Source organism: Sebastes umbrosus, chromosome 7 (assembly GCF_015220745.1).
Source record: "Sebastes umbrosus isolate fSebUmb1 chromosome 7, fSebUmb1.pri, whole genome shotgun sequence".
Taxonomy (NCBI): Eukaryota; Metazoa; Chordata; class Actinopteri; order Perciformes; family Sebastidae; genus Sebastes; species Sebastes umbrosus.
In genome coordinates, this window is record NC_051275.1 from 5,920,957 (window position 1) to 5,946,462 (window position 25,506).

The window sequence follows — 25,506 nt, forward strand, 5'->3', positions numbered from 1 at the left end:
GTTAAACACATTAAACCCCTGAATGATGAGGATGAGCAGGAGGGACAACTGTATGCCAATAACTACAAGGCAGGGCTAAAACAAATTACTCAGCGGCCAATTGTCCACTGAGAGGAAAAACAAGGAGGGACACATCCTCCCTGCAGTTCTCCAGAGGGAGTAGCACTGAAGCGAGGGGGTGCACACTTTCCCTGAGGTAATTAACACTTCCCTGCAGACCGGCACCGCTGACTAACAGCTTCCTATAAAACCACAGTCCCTAAAACTGGAGCCTGCCATGACAGCCACAAGTAAACCGACAGTATAGCGACTGCAACCTGCATGACATTATCGTAAATACTAGGGCTGTCAATCAATAAAAAAAATATTTTAATTGATCACAAATTAATCACAAATTTTTTGACTGTTCAAAATGTACCTTAAAGGGAGATTTGTCAAGTATTTAAAGCTGAAGTAGGCCAGATTGGAGCATATATGATTAAAAAAAGTTATTTTTATAAAACGGTCTCTATATCGTGACAGTAGTTCATGGAACAGGTAACCTGAAAAAAATCTCGTTCCTCTGTGTCCTCCGGTGCTCCTAATGGCATCTGCAAGATTTCACAGACCGGAGGAACACAAGCAGTCAAAGCTGATCTGGAATCTGCTGTCCATCTGCTGTCTATGAGAGCCGGCTGTCAATCACTCGCGAACTCCGACCAAACGGTCAAACTAGGCAGCGCTGATCGAATATGAATCAATATTATGTTACTTGTAATGCCTATTTCTCTCCTCAAATGTTTTCAGAATCATCTTGTAGTGCACGGTTTAGCTGTAGAATGAGAAAGTTTGTGACCCGGCAGCCATGTTGAGATCAGGTTGAGATGGCCTGAAGGAACGCCAACAAGTAACCGGTTACATGAACGGAGCACAGCCAATAGGAACGCTCTCTCTCTGAAATGACCTGTGATTGGTCAAAGTCTCCCGTCACGGGCTAGATGTTCTAAAGCCTGAAAACAGAGCCATGAGGAGGTGCAGAAGTCTAGTTTTCTCTCAGAACACTTGAATTACAATATGCTGATATTTATTATTGGAAATCAATTAACAGCACAAAACAATGACAAATATTGTCATTATCACAAAGTGGGCATGTCTATAAAGGGGAGACTCGTGGGTACATATAGAACCCATTTTCATTCACATATCTTGAGGTCAGAGGTCAAGGGACCCGTTTGAAAATGGCCATAAGAGTTTTTTCTCACTAAAATTTAGCAGAAGTTTGGAGCGTTATTTAGCCTCTTTTGCAACAAGCTGGTTTGACACGGTTGGTACTGAGTTAATACCTCCTTAAATCGCAAGTTGTATTAAAGAAATGAGTGGCGTTATTATTGCGTTGACAGCCCTAGTAAATAGTATCTCTACCATATTTTTGTTTGATTTCTTTTCCCCTGTAACAAAGGGTACCTATTTGTGGTAAACAATGTCACCGTGTGTTAGGACATAAAGCTACAGGTATGGTGATTACTGCTGTCTGAGGCTTTTCTTAGTAATATGGATCAGTGTCATTTTTAGTTGACTTTCAGCAGCACTACTGTGGTTGCGGGAGCAGGTGGTGAGTGGTGCAATGGCTCTTCCTCGTCTGCCTGACCGTCTGTAAACAGAATTGTTTATGACAGCTGTTGTTCGGCCCTACCAAGCGGCTTCAACCTCCACCGGACAAAAAGCCTCTCAAAGATTTCTTTAGCAGCTTTTACCTTCTTCTAATTTTCCAGAAAAGTTCATTTGTTAGGATCTTCAGTCATAATGTAAAAATAAAAGGCTGCAAACAGTAGATAGAAAAGACAAGGTTAGCTTCTAAATTATTAAACGATTAATATTCAAGCCTGAAGTACTTTCCTAATTAAAATATCAGGCATTTCACAGTTACCTCAACGCCTCAGAACGGCGTCTATTCAATTGTGATTATTAAAAAAAAAAAAAAGCCAAACATTGTCTGATTCTAGCCTTTTTACATGAGAAGATTTGCTGCTTTTCTTCACCATATATCATTATAGACAACAACACAAGACATTTGAAGACGTCACCTTTGGCTCTGGGAAGTTGTGATGATCTCTATTTTTTGACATCTCATATCCTAAACGATTGATTGATTAATCTAAAGGAAATAATCAGCAGATTAATTGCTAATTGAACATAATCGCTAGTTGCAGCCCTGCTGTAAAGTAACAATGCAGGTGTGAGTTTACTGTACTGAACAGTGAAGTGAGGGTGATATTATCCACGTATACAGAATATCTCTGTAAATCCCGCAGTAAGATTTTTTAGAAACTATGTACGATCACTCACAAAACATCCTACAAATGCTATTTTGACACTCAATCCCAAAAAACAAGGCAAAAGTGAGCATGGCTCACATACCCCCACTGACTGCTTGACCCCTACTAAAGTAGGGCCAAAGGTTTTGCCCTTTTGAAACTAATGGAACGAGTTCTACTCCGGAAACGAAATTGAAGTCGAAGTCTGAGATCACTTTTTTTTGGCAAAAATGTCAAAAATGTTGGGCATCCTGGACTTCAAAACCCCAAAAGGTACTACACCACACTGTCAACCCTCATACCAAATTTGAAGTTCCTAAGTTAAATAGTTTCCGAGTTCTGGTCCTGAAACTAAAGTGTGACACGTGAATGGACGGAAGGACGGAGACGCAGATCGCTATATACCCCCGACTACATTGTCGCGTTGGTATAATAAAATATATCTTGGATTCATTTTACAACCCCTCTGTGTTCATGTCAGACAGGTAGCCGAGACTCAAGTGGTTATGAAAATGTTTTGATTTTCAGATAGTTGTTCAAAATGATGTTTCGTAACCACCATTTTTTTTTTTTTACTATAAAAGTACATTAAGGAGAACATGACTTCTCCCAGGGCTCATCATAGCAACAGCCTGTAAACACTGAAACAAGGCACCATGAAGATGGCTAAAAACTTTGGCTAAAAAATGTTGTCCCCAGGCTGCTTCTTTCTTCTTTGTGCTGATCTGATGGAGCTGCTGCTTCACACAAAACTAGCGGGCCTTCAGCTGACAGCAATGACACATGACAAGGTAGTTAACATCTCCGCTTTTGTGTGTGTGTGTGTGTGTGTGAGACTCAGTTGCATGCCCGAGGCCTTCATGGTAAAGTATCACTGTGAAGTTTAAACTGTTAAGGGCGTCATTAGCAGGAGTCAGGCTGCTTGTTGTTACAAAAACATATATTAGCATATCGAAAATGTATCACAAATCAGGTGAAAAACAAACTGTAGAGGTATTATAAGCTTATCAAATACAACAAATTGTTAAAAAATAAACCAGTTGTTTTCAAACGTATGGGGCTTGTGATCCTTTACAAAACCAAATGTCTAGTTGGGGCCCTTTGGCACATTTCAGATGTCACATTTCAGCAGTTCCACCAAAGAGTGATTTCTGGGGTTTTCAAAGCTAACACAATAATAACGCATTAATGCAAGTTAGTTTTGACGCCACTAATTTCTTTAATGCAATAAAACAACTTGCGATTTTTAGGTTGTAGCGGGCTCAGTTTTAAAGCTAGAGTGAAGATACTGGTGTCATATAAAACTAGAAAAAATCAAAGGAATTCATTGGTAACAACCTTGTCATGCTGGCTTGTCGCGAATGTAAATGGGTTCTATGGGTACCCACGAGTCTCCCCTTTACAGACATGCCCACTTTATGATAATCACATGCAGTTTGGGGGCAAGTCATAGTTAAGTCAGCACACTGACACACTGACAGCTGTTGTTGCCTGTTGGGCTGCAGTTTGTATATGATTTAAGCATATTTTTTATTCTAAATGCAGTACCTGTGAGGGTTTCTGGACAATATTTGTCATTGTTTTGTTAATTGATCTCCGATAATAAATATATACATACAATTGCATAAAGCAGCATATTTGCCCACTCCCATGTTGATAAGAGTATTAAATACTTGACAAATCTCCCTTTTAGGTTAATTTTGAACAGATAAAAACTGTGCGATTCATTTTCGATTAATCCCGATTAACTATGGACAATCATGCGATTAATTGCATGTAAATATTTTAATGGATTGTCAGCCCTAATGATTTCCCTTCAGAATGGTTTTGATTGAATAATATTTATCTTGTGACTCTTTGAAGGGCTGTACGTTGGGACCCACTGACTGGACTAAACTACCACACTGTATATTAAGTAGTTAAAACTATAACCATCTGGGCACCCCGATAGCTCAGTTGGTCTGGCGCCCACATAACAAGGCTGAGTCCTCACCACCGGCGGCCCAGGTTTGAATCCGACCTGCGGCCATTTCCTTAGTCGCCCCCTCTCTCTCCGCCTTTCTAAAAAAACTGTCCACTGTCTTATCAATAAAGGCTTGAAAATGCTCCAAAAAATTATCTTTAAAAATAAAAAAAAAAGATATCCATCTCCAGCTACAACCATAAAATGCTACATGTGCATTAATTCATTGGTAATAACAATTGAATATTGTAATGTATAATAATATATCAGTCACAGAGGACATTTTACTTTACTTTACATTTTGCTAATAATACTTTATGCGAGTGTGATTTTGATTACTTGTACTGGAGTATCTTTTATATTGTTGTATTGGTACTTTTACTTAAGTAAAGGATCTAAATATGTCTTTCACCACTGACATTCATTTCTGTCAAACCAGCTACTGTCGTCTGTCGTCTGACCTCGTTATAGCGGTTCACAACCTGCGGGTCAGGACACCCACGAGGGGTCATGAGATAATTAACAGGACAGCAAACGAGAACAAAACTAAAGTCTCCAACGCAATACAAAATGCTTATTTTAGGGACTTTTCTGTAATGTTTCTAATTATTGCTTTTGTCTTACTGTATGATTTAATACAGTTTTACCAACCTTTGAAATTATTCAAATGGAACAATCTGTAACAGCTTTATTCAAGCCTTGACTAAACGGCACAACTCATAATCATGCAACCTTTGATGAGCAATTGCAAAACAGGTTACAGAGCAGCAGTGTCATGACCTCACTATCGTCTGATAATACTAAAAGCCTATTTTTTTGATTTTGTGTCAACTTCTGAAGCAAAACACATGACAATCTCCCCACATCCTTAAAAAGAGCAACATCAACCAATCAGCACAGGACACAGAGAGCAGTAACCCTCCAGTCTGCCACTCTCCGCCGACTCACCAGCGGCTCAGCCATGATGATGCGGATCTTGCGCTCCGACGCGGTGGTGAAGTTGGCGAACAGGCTCTTGAGGACGTACTCGCCCGGCTTGCTCTCTGGGTCGATGCTGATGGGCATCATGGCGGGGGGACCCTTCTCTCCCTGAGGACAGCACACCGGAGGGATGGGGGGTTTACTGTATCCGTTCCCCACGGGCGAGGCTGCGGAAACAACACAGAAAGCACGAGATGGTGAACTATTTTCAAATTCAAGCACAAATCAGCGTGACAGGACCGGCCACAGATCTAAATACAGTATTACTGAGAAGCTTCCAAACATGGACATGAAGTTCCCAACATGTTGAACATTCCTGAGGGAGATTGTCCAAAGGGCACCGGCTTGCCCCAAGTCTGCTCTTTCTTTCCTACTGCTACAGTGGACAGGAGCGCATATGGAAATTAAAACACCACGGCCAGCAGCTGGTGTTTTCATTTCGTACCAAAGATGTCGTTGCCCTTTGAGGGAAGCAAAAATCTTGTGCATGTGACCATCCTTCAGCCAGTGTTATGATGTGGCCCATGCTTAATTACGGATGGCTTGGCTCAGGCCATAAAAACCCCACAAACTAACACACAAGTTAAAATTTACCTCGGTGTCGCACTCTGCTGCTTCCAGACACAAAAGTGCTAAATATAGTTAAAGGACTGCATACAAACATCTCATTAGAATTGTGAGATTTTTTATTTAGCCTGAAAGTCTACAACTGCACGTCCACCTCACCATAAATCTGATGTTTAAAATATTCAGAGAGGACAGAAGAGTCTCGCTGCCTCACAATGAGAACCACATTTCCTTCAGCTACTGCATTCTGAGTTTGTCAAAGTGTGTGTTGCACGGGTAATAAATAAATGTGACTGGACAGAAATCACGTCAGCGGCGGCACAGTGCAGCCTGCGCTGTGTCAGGAGCACGTTACATCTGTCAAAGTCACATATCACAAGCACCGGACTTTGTGTTTTGTTTTCTTTGCTTGTTAAATTATGGCTCAAAACCGGTTTGATTAGAGCTTAGAAAGACAAAACACAGTGTATGAGATCACCTCAGTCTTGCTGCATATTTATGCAAATTGCAACTGTCACATTGAGAGATTTCTCTGAGACTACTATGTGAAATATTGAATAAAATGTATGCAAAATAAAAACTATTAGAATAGTATGCTGCAGGCCTGTACATCATGCTTAGCACAACACATGCAGACCTGATGAACCTTGATATTGAAGTAATTTATGTTCATGTTGTGGCAAGACAAAAACCTACAGTACGTATTACTGTACTTAGAGGGATCCGATAACTGGTAATTTAATTTAATGACTTCTGCAGTCTGCCAAAAGAGGAATCAAAAGCAGGAATGTCAATTTTCTCGCAGATCAAACGTTGAGAGGATAAAAACGGCTCTAATGAATTACCCAAACTGCTTTACTCAAAAAACGATTACCTCTTTACAGGTAGCCGAAGGCAACTGCAAACACAAAAGAACTTGGAACTGAGATACACATCGGCGCATGTAGTGCAGAGCAGACAAAAGAGACAGGAGTTGAGCGAAGTTCCAATCAACATTTTTTTTTGTCAGTAAGAGTATGCAGCTCTGACAAAGCCGCACGAGAGGAGTTGGAGAGGAAACGCCGTGAAACCGGTAAACTTCTTCTCCAGGTCTTTTCAGGACACGAAGCTCACGTTGGATATCTTGCAAGGAATGCCCAGCGTGTGTGACGATCTCGTGTGACTTCTCGCAACTCAGCACCTACCCAGGCCCTTGATGAAGCTGATGACGCTGGCCTTGCTCCAGCACACGGCCGTCCCGTCCATAGTGGGGAAGGAGGAGGATATGGTATCTAGGGTCGTCCTGAATCGAGACAAATCCTTTGCTAGTAAAATCCACCGTCGTCCATGTCTTGTGTGTCAGATGGCACTGTCCTGCTGCTGGGCATAGTTTCCATGGCGCGCGGAGCCAAGCGGCGGGTGTGTTTTAAAAAAAGTGGGAGTAGTGTTTGGTACGGGAGACCACGCAGTCTTCAGATCTCCCTCTCTCCCTCTCTCTCTCTCTCTCTCTCTCTCTCTGAGCTGCTTCTGCTATGGCTTCCTCTAGCCTTGTGACCAACCGGTGCCTTCCAAGAGTGAAGGTCAGGCAGGAATTTTTAGCTGAGGCAGAGCACAGTGATGAGGTCCAGCATGCTATGGTGGCATAGTTGTGTGACTATATTTAACTCGGGGTACACACCATACTGACAGAGCAGCCCTCCCCTTTCCTCCACCGGCCTAAAGCACGAGGGACAGACCGCCAGAGTGTAAACACCATTGTTGATCAGGCGCTGCTTCGGCACACTTCATTTGAGGCAAGTTCTCCAAGAATTAAAGACTATTTCAAGCATTATAAAATCAGTAAAATATCAATACATATTAGGTAACTTCCCAGGAATCCATTGGTACCAACCATGTCATTCTAGCTTGTCTTGAAGGAGGCAAAATTATGCTCAAAATGTACGCTACAGTTTGGCGAGGAAAAAATGTCATTGAAAAGGGGTCCTTTGACCTCTGACCTCAAGATATGTGAATGAAAATGGGTTCTATGGGTACCCACGAGTCTCCCCTTTACAGACACGCCCACTTTATGACAATCACATGCAGTTTGGGGCAAGTCATAGTCAAGTCAGCACACTGACACACTGACAGCTGTTGTTGCCTGTTGGGCTGCAGTTTGCCATGTTATGATTAGAGCATATCTTTTTATGCTAAATGCAGTACCTGTGAGGGTTTCTGGACAATATTTGTCATTGTTTTGTGTTGTTAATTGATTTCCAATAATACATATATATATACATTTGCATAAAGTAGCATATTTGTCCACTCCCATGTTGATATGAGTATTAAATACTTAAAAAATCCCTTTAAAAGGGACTGTTTGTAACTTCTTACATGTATAAATCACTCGGGTCGGTGTCCCATGCGCGCGTTCTCGCATACGCGCTCGTGTGTGGCTACGCTGTTCAGACAAGACTCCAACACAAACTACACGGTGGTACCAAAACCGCAAAGTTACATCTAGTGAAGCCCGTCTTGCAAAACAGTGTTGGCTGCGGTCGGAGGACACGGGTGAGACCGTAGCTTTGGTCTCCAGGGCCGGAGTCTCTGCTCCTCTGCTTGCCTTCACTCAGCTCGCTCCACCTCATGTGCATGCACGCACACTACACACTGCAGAAGACGTTTGTGCAGAAATAACTGCTACAGCTCCTCCAGACCAACAGAGATTTCCCGTGTCTTGTGAAGTGACGGGGCTCTGTAGCGAGAAAGGTTATCGTCTCCGACCGGGTGCCGGTGTCTCCCTCCGGCCGCGGTCGGGAGGCTGAAGCAGGAAAAGCCAACACTAGGATCAGCATTGATTCATGGAGAGACCTTCGTCTGGTCAGCTAACATTACTGCCAAGCAGGTGAAATATAGAGTGATATTGTGGTTTTAGCTGACGTGTGTCGCCTCACTGTTTTGTCTATGTAGAGCGAGCAAGCGCGAGCCTGACGCTGACTTTCGTTGACTTAACGGCCACAGGTGTCGCTGTTAACAAGCATTTCTGATTCTTACAAACAGTCCCTTTAAGGTGCATTTTTTAACAGATAAATAATGCCACTAATGTGATTAATTTGCTATTAATCGTGATTAATTATGGACAATCAAGCGTTTAATTGCGATTACAGCCCTACAATTTACCTAAAGTCTCCCATATCAATTACTTAAACTGTTAATGGGAGGTGAAGAAAGCAACCAGTGTGCACATCAAGCCCTTTCTGTTGCTCTGGACGCGACATGTGACTCTGCAAACAAGGGAGCTCGGGCACAGCGTGCATTACATCATCGCCATGCTGGAAACACCCTGAGCGTGGTGGTGCTCCCTAGAGGACAATGCAAACAGGCTAACAAGTGTCTCTCTTGCAACTCACCCATACACACACACACACACATACACACACACACACACACATGTACAAAGAATGCAGATCACTATATGCATCCACAGAGACCGTCCTGCTGAGTAAACAACTGCTTTAGCAGCCGTTTGTGAACAGAGTGGGTGGATATTTAGATGCCACTGACCTCCTTAACTGGAACAGAAATTCCAATGTCAACATGGACCTTTGGGAGAACTTTGAACCAGCTGCTGTGAGAAACATTGACTCTGCATTTCTCTGATAGAGTAGTGGGCAATACAGCCTATGTAATCCTCTCCTCCACCACTGTAAAGTATTTATAGGTTATACTTTTAGGCTGGGTATAAAGGGCCACTGTTCTTAGGTGCTCCACCTCCTTTAAAGGTGGGTGTTCATAAAAAAGTTTGCGTCACGTTAACGTAACGAGCGGGGAAATGTTCTCGTCTGGTTTAGATCATAAAGTTTTAGGTCAAAGGAAACAACCAGAGCCCCTGTTAACAACCAGATGTGCCACACTGACTAGATTTCCATATTAAAATGAAACAGAATAAGTCACTAGAGCTTACACGATTTAATCTATGACTTCATTTGGATCCTGGATCCTACTTTTTTTGCTGAAATATTTATCAGAGGAGAGGAGGAGGCAAGCAGGCAACAGCTGGAGGCAATGGAGCAACAACATCCTAATACATTATCACAAGTTCACAGTTTGAGTGTCCCAAAAAAAAAAAAGGGGGAGAGTGGAGAGAGTGATTACAGGCCTCTGTGAAAAGCAGATTAAAATGTCAGTCTCAAACTATTGACCATCGGCCCTGTTTTTAGCAAGCTGACATCACGCTGCAAACTGCTGCCTGCTGTGAGAGAGCCTTTCATTTATGTAAGTCCCCGTTAAAACACACGCATCTGTCTCTTCCAGCTAAACGGAAGGGATTTGTCTATGTTTAACTTCTGCAATTTTCATTCACTGTTGAAAATGCTATTTTTAGCTCCTCAAAAATAGAGCACAAGTACTGCGCTGCACACACACCAGGCTGAAACACGGAAGAAGGAATTCAAAACTTGGTCAAATGTGACCCGAAAATGAGCACAAAAGGCATTTCAGAACAGAAAACTTGACAACAACACGTTTGACTGCTCAATCAGAGGAGCACCGTCGTGCTCGGCTCGCTGCAGCTCATCTCCTGCTCTGATTGGCTGACGGTGGACCGGCCTTCAGGCAATTTTAACACCATCGACCTGACGACGCCGCTGCTGCACAATGTCAGTTCTGTGCTGCTGGTTGTCACCGTTTTATCAGAGCCGTACACACATAGACTCATGAGAGACCACTGTCTGAAGGACCTCCACTTTGTTTACCTTGTGGTCACAGTGCAAACAGCATCTGAAACACACACACACTGTTGGTTCCAGGTATTTATTCCAACCTCCTTATACATTCAACAATTAAGAGTTAAATATAGATTTCCTAAATGTCCATATCAGCAACCAATATGTCTGGAATCCTAGTGTTTATAGATTAGTTTACTGTCTCTCTTGCCATCTTGTGATTCATTACATAACCGCTGGTGTAAACGGGAGCAGAGAGATGAGATTAGGAGATGACATATTTAATGTTAAATGCATATATCCGTGGGTTGCCTGCTGATACAGTACAATGAGCGCCTGTGCCTTTTATCAGCAAAGTGACCCACTCGGAGGATTATGCAACATCATCAGGAGATGGCTCAATGCTGAGTGTGGAGACAAGGACAGCATGTTCTATGGTATCTCTTTTCATTCAGATTCAACAGATATGCACGAGTTACCGCTCTTTGCCCGAGAGGCGCAGCTGACTTGCTGGCACAAGTCACTTGTTACATGTCAGATATTGTTCTAGTTACTGGGTTTGTAATTAGGAAACTGTACTGCGAGTGTTTCATTGGGCAAGGTGCCATTTCCTGGTTTGGCTACTGTCACTTTTCTGTTTGTTTTTCTTCCAAAGGAGAATCCATCCTTCATAGCCCACCTCTCATATCTTACATAAAACAGAATTATGGCCATGATCAGAAGCAGAGAGGCGTCCTATCTCATCCTCATGGGCCGAGATGGGAGGCAGTGGAGCTGTGAGCTCTCTGGACAGAATATGCAACCAAGCTGAACCTCCACTAATCCTATTACTGTGCCCTCGCACTTAATAAGAGCTATTTAGACTCTGTCAGAGACTCACAGACTGAAGTAAAACAAGGATGGAATTTTAAAAAAGCAACAGACATGAGATGTTAAATCACCATCAGCAGAATTTACTGCATAGAACACAAGATCATCTGAGTAATGGTAACTGTACCACAGCGCTGTGTGCCTGTGTATAACTTCTCATTAGCCAATAACTCTTGCTAGATTCCTGGAGTTATGTCCCTGGCTGTTGCTATGAGACAACTGAAAACCTTTTATGAGTCTGGTGCTCTGCTGCTAAAAGTATGATGCTTCCACTTTTGCAGCAACTGGCGTGCTGAGCAATAAAAATCACAACCCAATCTGCACCGAGAAATCACATCCCCAGTCGGACCACGACAGGAAAAAGAGGCTATAAAGTCGGGTTCCCGATAGAGCTGCAGCCTCAGCCTGTCGGTCAGCTCTGTCAGCTGAGGACAGAAAACCACAACAACAAGAGACAAACTGCTACTCACTGCCACTCCACGATTTCAGCAAGGATTTGATGCTGATTTCAAAGAAGCCTGAATCCTGCTGGCTGGCCATGGCTGCAGCTTGGCCGTTGAGTGTCCCCCCCCTCTACTTGTGGTTTCCCTCCAGTAGTAGCAGCAGCAGCAGCAGCAGCAGCAGGAGCAGCTGAGCTGGGACCAGCAGGTAGCGCCTGCTGTCACCTCTCTGTGACGCACACAATGCTGTGCTGACGAGACCCTGAGAAAACACACTAGCACTGCTTCACCCCTCCTCTTGTGTCCTGTCTTTGGCTATCAGCCCTCTCTCTCCCTCTTCTTCCTCTCACACTCTCTCAACATCTCTCTCTGTCTCTCTCTCTCTCTCTAAAGCTGTGGCAGGCAGTGGGCGGCAATGCAAGCTCCCTTTAAATAACTGCGCGGAGGCTGAGAGTGCAGGAAGCAATCCTCTTAGCGGAGTGCAGTTAATAATAACTACTGTTTGTCTGCGTGCAGGGCCTGATAACGATGACAGCGCTGTGCGTCTCTCAGCGTGACTGGGAGCATCTGACAGGCCGCCGCCACTGACAGAGGAGAGGGAGAACGCGGGAAGTACGACACGTAACAGGCAACATCTGTGAGAGCGGTGGGAAAGAAGAAGACACTAAAGTGATCAGCGTGCAGACGGGATTAACTGCACACAAGGGATCTGCACTGGAGTAGGGGCTGACTGTTGGCTTTTAACCCTTTTATGTCTGAACTGCACCAACTATAAACAGCTGTCAAATAAAAGGTTATTCAAATATTGTGCATTCCTTTAGTTTTTCACATACTTTTCTTCTTATCATTATCATTAGGGGGGCAAATTATTATTTCGATTTTCCAATAATCTAGCCATTATTTTATTCGATTTATTCAATTACTTGATTAATCAGTTTATCTAAAAAAAAAAACTAAAAAAAAACAATAACAGAGAAAAAGGTTGTCAGTGGTCAAGGTGACATGTAATGGCTGTAAAACAAAATTATTAATTTTAAAATGCTAAAAAATAAGTAAATAACACAAAAAAACACAAATAAATAATTAACAAAATATTTAATATCCGACTATATATATATATATATATATATATATATATATATATATATATATATATATATATATATATATATATATATATATATATATATATATATATATATATATATATATATATATATATATATATATATATATATATATATATATATATATATATATAGTAAACTGGTAGGTTAAAAATAGTACAAAAATAAATATATATAATTTTATTTTTTATATATTATTATTTTTTATATATATATATATATATATATATATTTATATATATATATTTTTTGTACTATTTCTAACCTACCAGTTTACTATATATATATATATATATATATATATATATATATATATATATATATATACTATTTTTAACCTACCAGTTTACTATAATGATTAATGAATTACTTGTGTAATAGTTTCAGCACTATCATTATCATTTATCATGCAGCAGCTTTCCCCTCATTACTTACTGTCAATTAGGAAATAATGTAATGCAGGCAAGTTGAAATGTGATATAAAACACTTCTACATATGTATGTTCAGCCTGTGAGCCTCAAATAATATTAAATAAATAAACGTTCTTATTGCTTTTGCATGCAAGAATTAAATCCAATCTTCAGCAGATGCATGTCATCAACCATATGGACCAATCCCCCCTACTCTACTGCCCCTCGGAGCTCTTAGTATAATCCTACCACAACTCTGTCTGTCCATCAAGCCGCAGCCACTTAATAGCTCCTGGTTCTAATGGAGACTTTATGTAATGTCCTTTAATCTAAATGCTGTTTCAGAGAATATATAGTACATATTCTAGGGGAAACATTAAACACATGTAAATATAGGTCCTTTTCCTTTGACATGTCATTGCAGAGTAAACACAGGTGGAATTAATAACATTAAGCATGGCCCTAATCCATTGAGGTGGGCTAGGGCCCTGTATTGTGCATGCTGGTTCACTGAAACGGCTGTGACACTAAATAGAACGGGATGATGATTAATAATTAATAATAACTATTTGAGCATTACATTGATGAAACTGATCAGTCTTTGTATAAATAAAACCTCCATGACTTGTATCTCTCTATATTCTGTATGTGGGCTACTTTGCTTTTAAGTGACCTCTGTTGACAATGCTTTGTACGGCCTTACATTACCAAACAGGGTAAAGACCAACCCAGCTGTTAGATTTAATTTCCCCCTATTTTACAGTGTGGGTCCGCTCTCCGGTCCTGATGTGTTCTTTTTTTGTCTCAACAAAACGATTTGTCATACATGGGAGGATTCTTACATCTTATCATTTGAGTCATTACTGTTAATCATTGTGTGGATGGCAAAATCATCATCCTGTACGACAGATAGCTTTGTTCTACTGCTTTAATATCAGGAATCTTCTATTCGGTGCTTCATTTTTAATAAAGCTGCTTGAATCTCTGTATGTTAAAAATCAATTAAAGCTTCACTAATTAATATTGACAATAATTGTAAATGTGTAATGTTAAACAGGTTGCTCATAGTAACATACCAACAGAAAGTTATCGCCCAACTCTGCAGTTCATCTCTACAGAGCATTGTCTTCCAACTCGTTGTTTTGGTTTTCTGGCCTGCAACTTCTACTGTTTTTTATTTGTATCATTTCCAGTAGTAGCAAAATAGCTCTGATTAATATACTGTACACTACTTGCCGAGCACCGAACACGGGGCAGTTAGCAACTAGCTGGTGGACAAAGTGGAGCATTTAGCAGCTTAAGAGCCAGATATTTCCCTCAGCAGTTGGTATAGACCAAAACAAAGCTAAAAGGAGTGAGCATTGAACTTCCATTTTCCACATGGCCAGCAACATGACTCCACATGGATGATAATGTCAGCTCAAATTCTAGGATTAAGAGGTTTCTTCAGTTTCTCTGATATAATATCAGAATATTGTCAACACAATTAGCAAATGGTTATCATATGCTTAAAGGGGACATATCATGCTCATTTTCAGGTTCATGCTTGTATTTGGGGTTTCTACTAGAACATGTTTACATGCTTTAATGTTCAAAAAACACATAATTTTTCTCATAATGTCTGTCTGAATATACCTGTATTCATGCTCTGTCTGAAACGCTTCGTTTTAGCGCATTTCAACGGAATGGCAATGGAATTGCGTTGCTAGGAAACAGCTTGGGTCCATGTTTACATCCTGTCAGCTGATGGTGGAAATAAACTGGGACATATTTAGTTTATTTACGTTAAAAACTGTGAAATTGTCTAAATATTGTAGATTTGTGACATCACACATAGACAGAAATCAGCTTGTTTCAAACGCTTAGTTTCTGAATACGGGCTGTGTGTATTTCTCCATGGATAGAGTGTTTTGATACTTTCACAGTATTTATATATCACTTAAACCTGCTTTATAATATAAAAGACATGAAAATCTCACTTTTTATAATACAGGACCTTTAAGAATGAACTTAAATAGCTGAATAATTCCAATGGTCCATCTGCCACACAATACAAGGGTCCGATTGTTAGAAGTTACTGTAGTTTGGCTGTATTATTGTAGAGGATGTTTCCATCACTTCCATCATCTAAACATACTTAAAGTACCAAAAGTAAAAGTATTCATTCTGCAGAACGGCCCATTTCAGCATAATGTATATCATATTACTGGATTATAATTATTGTCTACGTTCACACTACAAGCCATAGTGCTCAATTCAAATTTATTGCTCGAATCTTTTTTTTTTTTTTTGCTTATGTTACATTATTTTTTTAACTGTGGCCAATATTAGATTCCAGTGTGAACTGGTCACAGTCCTGAACTGACCCAAAGATGTGTTAAGTGAGGCCACTGAAGTCAGTGTTTCATTTATAAATGTATAAGTTGATGTGCAGTGGAAGCCAGCGAATTTATGAGCAGATGATAACAAGTACGAGGATGAGGAGAAAGAGAGCCACATTTTCAATTATGGCTTTTTGAGGAGCAGTGGCTGCTACAGTACTTCTGTACGGAGGCGTGTGTTGATGGGGAGTCGGAGCCAGGAGTGGTGGGATCGTGACGTGACTGGCTAAAAGTTGCATGAATAACGATATGTGGCCCAAATCAGAATTGAAAAGCTCATATTGCATGTGATATAGAAGCCATCACCAGTTGCAGCAGTGTTTGGTAAACACACATTTCACGGTGTGTGCTCAGGTGTCCTCCTTACTATACTCCAGACAGTACTGGCTGGCTGCTCCTTACAGTATGTCCCTCCTTCCCACAGCAGTCCCTTTGTTTTGATTTCGGCACCACTAAATAAACCACCTTGTACAAAAGTACTGTTGTGACTTGGGCCATCATTTATGAGGGTTGTGTTTGAAACTTGTTACGCTTCCTCCTGACACACTCATTCATTTTGTCACGCCATAACTGTTTAATACTTTAAATATGGGAGGAACATGACTGCTGACAATGTGTACACTTTGCAGAGCAGCTCTTCTGGTAATGCTAATAAAGAATCTTAGACATCTGCATTAAAGGGGAAAGACTGCAAGTTTTCATCACTTTTATCTGTAATGTCAGAAGTTGACTTTATTGAATAATAAACTGAAGAATAAACACCTTGGGTGGGACGGTATGTGGACACTGAAGAAGCACTATGTGGCTAAGCTTTGAGGTTGCTACTGATACTGTAACTATTATGAGAGCAGCTCTCACATCTTATGTAAAGTGTTGCTGCTGACACTAACACAATTCACATGGTGATGTGATAGTAGGTGAAAATCTCGCACTCATATTCCTACTATTCACACTAATCCATATGTCCCTTCTATTTTTGCTTTGTTCATCTGTAAAAGGGAGCTGTTATACGTTTGTGCTTTTTCCATTTCCTTTAGTGTGTTATATCGTTTTTTTGTGCATGTAAAACGTCTGCAAAGTTACAAAGCCCAAAGTCCACGCCAAAGGTAGTTAGTCTCCCCCACAGAAACACTGCTCCTGAACTGCCTGAAACGCCTCGCTTGAAGTCCTGCCTTGTCTTCTGTAACGTGGTGATGTCACCAAGTAACACATTACTAGCGGGCTAGTTTGGTACGTCTTCAAACAAAGCTAGTTATAGCGGAGCTGGAGCGGAGTCTGAAGAGTTTGGTTCAGTTGACCAATCACAACAGTGGGCCAGCTGACCAATCAGAGCAGACTGGACTTTCAGAAGGGGGGGGGCTGAAACTGAGCGTTTAAGACAGAGGGTGAAAATAGGTGCTGCTGCACAGCCGTTATGAGAAAAATAAAGTGTTTTTTGAACATTAAAGCATGTTAACATGTCCTAGTAGAAACCCAAATTACAAGTATGAACCTGAAAATGAGCATAATAGGTCCTCTTTAATAAAACAAAGTAAGAAATAAAAGAGTAAAAAGCTACACAGGTACCTGATGAACATTATAGCGTCTTCTATTTTTGCCAAAAATGGTTGGAAGTTGCCGGTATCTTTGCCCCCTCAGCAAACATCTACAAACTCTACAACCAGCTGTCTCTGTAAATTACCAGTAATCTGATAATGTTTGTTTTCTGCAAAGCAACCTTCCTCTTAGATATGATCTGGGCATGTTCAGAAAGACATCTTTCACGCACATGCACTGTATGGCATCCTGTTGGCAGACAAACTGTGTTTTAGATCTTTACAAAAAACAACACAAACATTGATAAGAAATATGAGTCACCGATACCGATACAGGGCTGATACTGACTCTAACAGGTGGATCGGTTATTGGTGACAATGAGGCCGATCTATTCAATTTAATTCTATAAATATATATACACTGTATATACTTTACACATTATATACTAAAATTGTAATTCCTGTTTAAGTTTTGACCAATTTGTTGCTGCATTAAAAAGGTTTACACTTGAATTGCAATTCCTCTTCATTTTCAGGATTTTTTTTTACCATGTTGCTGCTGTATGATTTATTATTTTAATAATAAAAAAACATTTAAATACATGCATATCTATGTATTCATTTGTTACATTTTGTTTTACAAAGTTAGGGAAGCAATGTTGAAGTCAAGCCTGATGTTGCCTTCCACATAAAACAATGATCCCAGTCACTTCCACACAGTGAGACATACAGTTCATTAATTAAACACTGGTATGGTATGGTAATCTGTATCAGCTAATACCAAAAGCCCAGCTATTGGTATTGGTATTGGTATCGGTATCGTGACTGAAAAAGTCAGATTGGTGCATCCCTAGTCTAATCAGAGTAAATTTGACTAATTATGGACATTTGCCTGGCCTATTATGGTCACATCAAAACATGTCATGACTGCAAACAGAGATCAGCCTGAATGGATTCCTTAAATGCTGAAGAAACACAGTTCACTTCCTTGACTTATCCATCAGTTATAATCTGGTCAGCCTGTCCAGTAAGAGGCCCTCTGTAGGGCACGCGGTTATGTAATTCCCTCGTTGAATAATTGTAGATCTTTTTCAACAAGGCTGCTAAACAGGAAAAAAGTTCAAGTAAAGTAGAGGCGGACTGATGGAGACATCTCCCAAACTTCCTATTCTCTGAGAAGCAGTAATAACTTGTTTAATGGACCTGTCTCTCTCTCTCTCTCTCTGAGAGATTTAAGGTGACTGTGACTGTACAGGAAAGCCACGAAGCAGACGGTGAGCTTTTACAGATATCTAGACTGTCAAAGCAGATCAGAAGAATATGTAATGAATATTCCAGAGAAGACAGCTCGATGTTTGTATGTATCACACCACATCTACAGACAGGAAGCATCATGACAACATCAGACATAATTCTACTCTGAAGAAGCTTACGTACAATGTTTACGGCAGAGCACCTTATCCGGATATCTCTAAACTTGTCGGCACAACTGCTGCCAAACAGTTAGACGTAAAGCACTGACAGTTTGCTGGCAAACTGGATAGGATCAGTGTCGCTTCTTAAGCAGGGAACCACTTCAGAAATACTTCCATAATTTACCAGGTTCTCTGTTTATTGGCAGCTTCACCGGCCGCCGCGTTCAGTCTCAAAGAAACACGTGTAACGGAGGAATAAATCAGAAACGCATTGATCACAAAAAAGACTGTAAACATTTTTCCTTAATTAGGCTTTAGGTGGTCGACAGCTCTGACACATTAAGCACTTATTAAAAGCATTATCAGGCTCTGATGAAGGTTAGGAATGTGAAGTATGTCTGTCCAGTTCAGCCATCTTTGTGGTTATCAAACACTTGACTCCCTCTTACTCTCGCTCTCTAACCCTGGCGCCCCGAGTTTCTTCATCTTCTTCTCTTTTTTGGTCATACTCTGGTCTCTAAGGTCCCTATTTATTTTATTTCATTACTGTTTCCTTGTTGCTCATTTTTTTAAGCACATAAGGAGTGCACACATTTTGGAAAGTGAGGTCAGATATTTGTCACAATGAGCCACATAATAACAAAAAAAGGTGTGACTGTGATGTACTCTCGCACCGTCTGACTCCATTACTAACAAGCCATCAGATTACATGTAGGTGAGTATGACAAATACAAAGGGGAGGTGAGGTATTTCACAAAGTGATGGTAGTAGTAGCTGAAATGCTGCACCACATTTTGCAAAAGAAAAACCCCACATTTCTCCCAGATTAAAAACAGAACTCTTGAGGAGATCACCACGGCTTCACTGAGTCAAAGCGGTACCTACTTTCAAGAATGGTGGGCCTCTTCTTGTGGCGCATCTTTTTAAACTTCCCTCTGAAGTCCCTGGGTGGGAATGGATCCAGAGGTAAGCTGGCAATGCGCCCCAGGACAGCCTCATCCAGTCCCTCAGAGCGATCCGTCTCACTCTCGGCCATGTCTCTCACAGCAGCACTCTCCTCTAAAGACATGTTGGATGGCAGGGAGCCCACAGCCACTTCTATCATTCTTCCAAAGAAGAAGTCATTTGAAGCCGGGCCAGGTTTCCCCCTGTCTTTTTTTTTTTTTAAAGTGTAGTGTCTATTTTCTCTTTTCCTTCCTTACAAACTTCTCTCAGGATCAGGCAGCAAATTTGTGCCGCGCAGAGATGCTGCCGCAGCTGTCAGCTTCGGTCTACTAATGTGTTTTAACCCCTGCACTTGTCAGGGCAGTTCAGCAAGTTACAGTAACATTCGTGAATTGGGCAGGTATTGGATTACTTAGACGGCCCCTCCTCTTTTTTCAACGAAAAGGCAGAGAGGCAGAGAAGAGAGGGGCAAAGTCATAACTAAATAGGGTGGGAGAGGGAAAGAGAAGCCGCTCTGACAGCTACAACATCCCCGCCTACTGCGTGCCCACGAGGCATTCCTGAGTAAATATCCTGTGTTTGTCTTGGAGTCCGCACATCAAAGTCACACATGCCTTGCCTCTGGCAGCGTTAATGAGGCGTAAACTAATTTCTTAAATAATGGTGCACTCATTACCAGCGTAAGTGAGGGTATTTAAAAGCTGCACGAGAACATCCTCTTCACATTCAGAGATAAATACATCCTCTACATGCGCTGCCGAAAAAGTCCTCACTGGTTCCATCAGTTCAGTACACAACTTCTGCACGTTCCCAGCACATTCTTCAGAGGCCTATTTTGTCTTCCCACAGCATTGTTTCCTGCCATTTATTGCTGGCGTCATTGAGGAAATTACGGAAAAGGCGTGAAACCATCAAGTAATTAGTAAATCCAGAGAAACATTCACACAGCTTGCAGCGTTATGCTCTATTCAATGTTTTTTCAGCCACTGAAAACTAACTGGACACACCTACCCCATGAACCAGTTTTTCCAAGTCTGACCTACATCAGCAATACAAACACCCTGTGTATGTACGTGAGGAGAAGGCGTTTTCTGTTTTAGGAAGAAACCACAGTCAGAACATGGAACAACCAGCCTATACACTCTGCTTTTCACGTCACCGTTTTTTCAAGAACTCGCGTTGCAGAGCCGAACAGAGGCATGTGGCCACAATTAAAATGTCAAACATCACACCTAAATATGATTAACTCCACGGCCGACTGAGCATACAGAGCTGAACTATGTCACAACAGGGAGCCCCTGCCAGCAGTAATGTCACTTTTCATCCACCTGTCAAAGAAAAAGGTAGCCTAAAGAAAACGCTTTCAATGGAATGCTTCTGCGGCAGCAGCACACTTGAGAAAACTGTCAAAAACAACAATTCATCATGTTTCTACCACTCCTGCAGAGTAATGGAGTCTGAATTACAATTAGCTAGGAGCCTGGTCATGACCTACTTAGAAACGTCCTTCAGGACAAGAATCGTCGTGTTGTGATAGTAAATAACAAGCGAAGCAAAGACGTGTCTACACAACATCTAAAGGCGTGCTTTGTTGTTTTGGGTTGAAGGACGTGATCCCAAGTCAGAAGACCAACAACAGGAATCCTTATTATCAGACACACATTATGTATATCTACTAAAACACTAACTAATCAAATAAAAAAAAAAAAAATAAAGTTACACCAGCCGACGCTCACTCTCTAGTCCAGTTACAAATGAGCCTGCTCAGTTTCTAAAGCGTCTAAATATGCACATTTAGTGTTTAACTTTGTGTTTGGGTTTACATTTTTAAGATTTGTTTACATTTTTACTTTTTCTTTTATCAGAAATTATTGTCTCATCTCTCAGGGCTCCATTATGTACTGCATCTAGTGCCACTTTCTCTGCATATTCATGTTTAGTTTTTTTCTTTTTTAAGAATTAATAACAATAAAGAAATCTTGACTTAACATAACAACAAACCGAATAAGTCACAGAATCTTAGTACCTGAGACACATGCTACTGTGTAGTATTGTAATGTAGTATCATTGTAAGTAACATGAGCTAGCAAAGGATGTTGCAGTAATAGTGCACCCTCTAGTGTTCAACAAGAATACACTGACAAGTAATACCATAAATTGGATGAGAATTCTTGCACACACACACATAAAATGTGCAGTTACTTGCTTGCTGAGCAAATTAATGACCTGAATCTGGCTAAAGAAAACTTACAATCAGTCATCATTCAGTAGGAAATATATACATAGTTCTTCTCTTTACCAATAATATTTGGCTGTCTAATGACAGATAGAACTGGAGCTGATATAACTTTCTCAATCTAATGAAATATGTTTAATATTTTGATATGTCAATAATAAACAACAACAACTCTTGAACAACTTTGAGGGAACAGCTTCGCTTTTGTGTAAAATGTTCTAACTAATTGTGAATGGTTTGAACAGGATTTTGCATTTTGTGACTAGGTTATTATATTATAGCAACTTACAAGTTTATTACAATCTATAAAATAGATGTAAAAAGAAACATATATCAGAAACAAAACACCCTCTAGACATACTCTAATATGCACTTTGTAAATGAGAGTGAATATAAAACTACAACTGTACTTTATGCATCCAAGAGAAAAATCCTCCTCCACAATGTGGAAAACAATCCACTAATAAATTAGCCTTTATCAGCTATTATTACTTCTACATACACTTTTGACAAGTCTGAAAACAAACTGAACTAATTACAAGTTGACTTGAGTTCAAATAAAATCGACTTGACACCGTGAAGCCGTCCTATGTTTGTTTCATGACATGTACTGTATGTGAATGTGGAGCAGAGCAGGACTGCCTGGACTGAGAAAGGAGGTTGGGAGTCGGCGCGGCCGCCTGAAACACCCTCCGGCTGAGACAGAAGGCTGTTTCCATGGTGAGACACATTTAGATTTGCACAGGCAGAGTGGAGCATGATGAATAATTGATAGATATCAGGCCCTAATGTTAGCACAAACCAGCTGAAGGTTAATTCCAGCTATGCTTGTCGACTCTTGAACAGCACACAGGCGCAACAAGTAGACAAACACGCAGCAGCACGGTGTGGGAACCGATGCTGGCTACAGACGGCTGTTACGTAACGCACTTAACAACTTCCAAGTGATGAATGCATTTCACTTATCTGTTTCCTCTAGACGCTCAGAGAAGAAGCAACATTAAGCTACTGTGCAGAGTGCTGTTTGAACAAATTGACAACTCTCTTGAATGCTAAGTGGATGGACTTTGCATAATGATATTATAATACCACATGGGATCGACCTTTTATAACTTTTACAGGTCAGACACAGTCTCCCGGCCGTTTCATCCACCACATCTCCACTTTTGACATATATAACTTCACATAACAGGAAAGGAAAAAACAGACAGCATCCACAGTGAATTATTGTTCAATAGGTAACCTGTTCTGGGTCTGGGTTGGGTCAACACACATAGGGACCATTCAAGGGCTGCAAACAAAGTCCACAATCTGCACCTGTTCCCTGCTCTGCCAGCCTATTATCAACCTGGGGAGGGAGGGGCTTCATGCTGAACACATTGAACACACTGTGGCCTCTGAAAACAAGAGAGCAGGTGAGGTGAACCTATCCAGTTACAGTGAGGCGATTATGTTCTGAATGCATTTGTGCATCAACACGGTTGCCGCTTTTTTGGGGGGAAAAAATCCCTTCTTTTTTTGTTCCTGGTGGATATTTGAGCATTTGTCCAATGTCAGCATGGTACGCTTACTAACTTTAAAGTACATGCTCATTATCGATTCGGTCTTTTTTGGCAGGTGGATAGCCCAGGGGTTTTATCTGAGTAACTCAGAAGGGATCGTAAATATCAAAAAGGAAAGACATGTTAAGTTGAGCTGTTAAAGCCTTCATTATATCCACTGCCTACAGGCAACTCTCACAAGGAGGGAGGGTTGAAAATCTTTAAAAGTTCTCTTCTTCTCTGCTAAAGACGTCTCCATAATCCCAGTGCCAGCCCCTGTTGGAGGTGGTTCAATGTGAAACTGTGTTTTAATGGTACGAGTAGGCCTGTGTTTTTATGATTACACTACTTGCCAGCTTTTAGAAAAAACATCTTTGATCATATCTAACTGAGAAGGAAGAGCTGTCACTGAATTCTATATTAAAATGTTCTGTCTCAATTTACAGTATGATAAATATCAGTATGGACAGTAGGGATGGTATTATTTGTTTTTTGTGTGAGAGCCATTTTTGGTTTCAGAGTTTCACTGGTGGCAATAATATCAAGTCAGTTCAAATCAACGTTATTTATGGAGCGCTTCAGCACAAACAAGTTTGCTCTGTTTGTGTTGCAGAAATAGCACCAAACAAAATACCAACGTCAACTAAATCTGTGTGCAGAATAAAGATAGAAAATCCTCATACATCTGTCAGAGTCAGAGTTTGAGAATCAAATTGTGAATTTGATGTGTTGATGTAGAGAAAGAACAAAGAGGGTCACCACTGACTTCTACTGAAAAGTGCACAAATCAAAAAGTCCACCATTGGATTTTCTATTTCTCTAGATATTTCTAACAATAGAAATAATAAAACCAAGCACAATCCAAACATCCATCAAGGGTCACCGGGGGGCTGGAGTCAAGCCCAGCATGCATGAGGCTAGAGGGGACATCCTGGGCAGGTAGTCTAAGACAGGGCCAACACATCTTAATAAGCTATTCTCCTCTTTTTGATCATTTACATGTTATTCTAGGTCAGACAGCCCAAAAAATATTAGTAAACATGAACAACGCTCTCTCAAATCCAACAGCTAGAGTGCTAAAACTCAAACTCAAACAAATGGGAAAGATGAGAGCACCCAGGGGAAATGTTCTGAGTATATGGGAACATTTTCTGTTTTAGAACTGACAACACTTGAATCTTATTTGGATATAAAACAAAAAAAAAACATTCAGTCTCCCAATCATTGTCTGTAGAGTGCTTCAGGAATGAGTCCTAAAACCTGGAAAGGAGTTAGCATTTTAGCACTTCCGGTTCCCTTGTCTGGAAGTCAATGTTTTTTTTTTTAATTATTTTTTAATTACATGCCTGAAATGAGGTCTGTAGTTAAACATAAGCTTAAAAGATTTTAACGTTTTGTTCTACGACATAAAATACATAAATTAATTTCCCACTTGTGAATTTTGAATCCTTTATGTGTCTTAAATAAAGGCGGTTGCTAACAGGTGGCTAGATGAGACTACTAAACGTCATCACGTCGCCGACTCGTCCGCCTTTACAGCCTCGTTGTGTATACTAGCGCTCATGCGACTGTGGTGTAGTTTGTTTATAGCCTAACGTTATCTTTTTACTTCTGGAGATTACATTTACTCTTCAAAAATCATCAAGTTTATTTTGCTGAACAAAACGTGTAAGTATCATAAATGTTTGTTTGCCACAGAGTTTATTTTCTGCAATAATCCAAAACCCAATGGAAAAATCCCATTGGCTTTTTGTGGAGGGAACCCAGAGCGATGCTAACTTCCTGGTTGGCTCACATAAATACGTCATCCCTGCAGCGCTCTATGGAGCAGCTCCACATTTTATACCCAATGACATCACAAGTTTGAGACTTCTCTGGTTTCTGGCTTTCAGAAAGAGGAGCTCATGCTCACATATATTGATTGAACCTAACTAGGCCATGGAAATAACATAATGTGATTCTGAGTTTAGGTGGTGTTCCCCTTTAACATCCATTTTCTTTTGGAAAAACTGGCAAACTAAAAAATTGGCGACATTTCCCCCCTAGTGTTAGCCCAAAACTAATCTCCATTAAAGACTTTAAATCGTTAGGTTTTATTATTTTTTTTAAACTCAAAAT

The 25,506-nt window shown here is 40.6% G+C and overlaps 1 protein-coding gene and 1 long non-coding RNA gene across 8 annotated transcripts in view; one reads left to right on the forward strand and one right to left on the reverse strand.

The window, feature by feature from the left end:
* The window catches only part of frya (furry homolog a (Drosophila)), a 67,249-nt gene extending 47,222 nt beyond the window's left edge, over window positions 1-20,027 (reverse strand). For 2 of the 7 annotated variants that reach the window (XM_037774356.1, XM_037774357.1), the window contains exons 1-2: window positions 11,828-11,897; window positions 5,206-5,405 (exon numbers count right to left, since the gene is read on the reverse strand). In XM_037774356.1, the coding sequence (XP_037630284.1) occupies window positions 5,206-5,405; window positions 11,828-11,897 (270 nt within the window). Of the gene's footprint in view, window positions 1-5,205; window positions 5,406-6,989; window positions 7,815-11,827; window positions 12,272-19,551 lie in introns of those variants that run through there. The other 5 variants (XM_037774355.1, XM_037774360.1, XM_037774358.1 and 2 more) reach the window with 5 other exon arrangements.
* LOC119490850 lies at window positions 40-24,864 on the forward strand. The gene is made up of 3 exons (XR_005207495.1): window positions 40-50; window positions 18,090-18,093; window positions 24,623-24,864. It is a non-coding gene; the product is annotated as an uncharacterized LOC119490850 (long non-coding RNA).
* The last annotated feature ends 642 nt before the right edge of the window (window positions 24,865-25,506 follow it).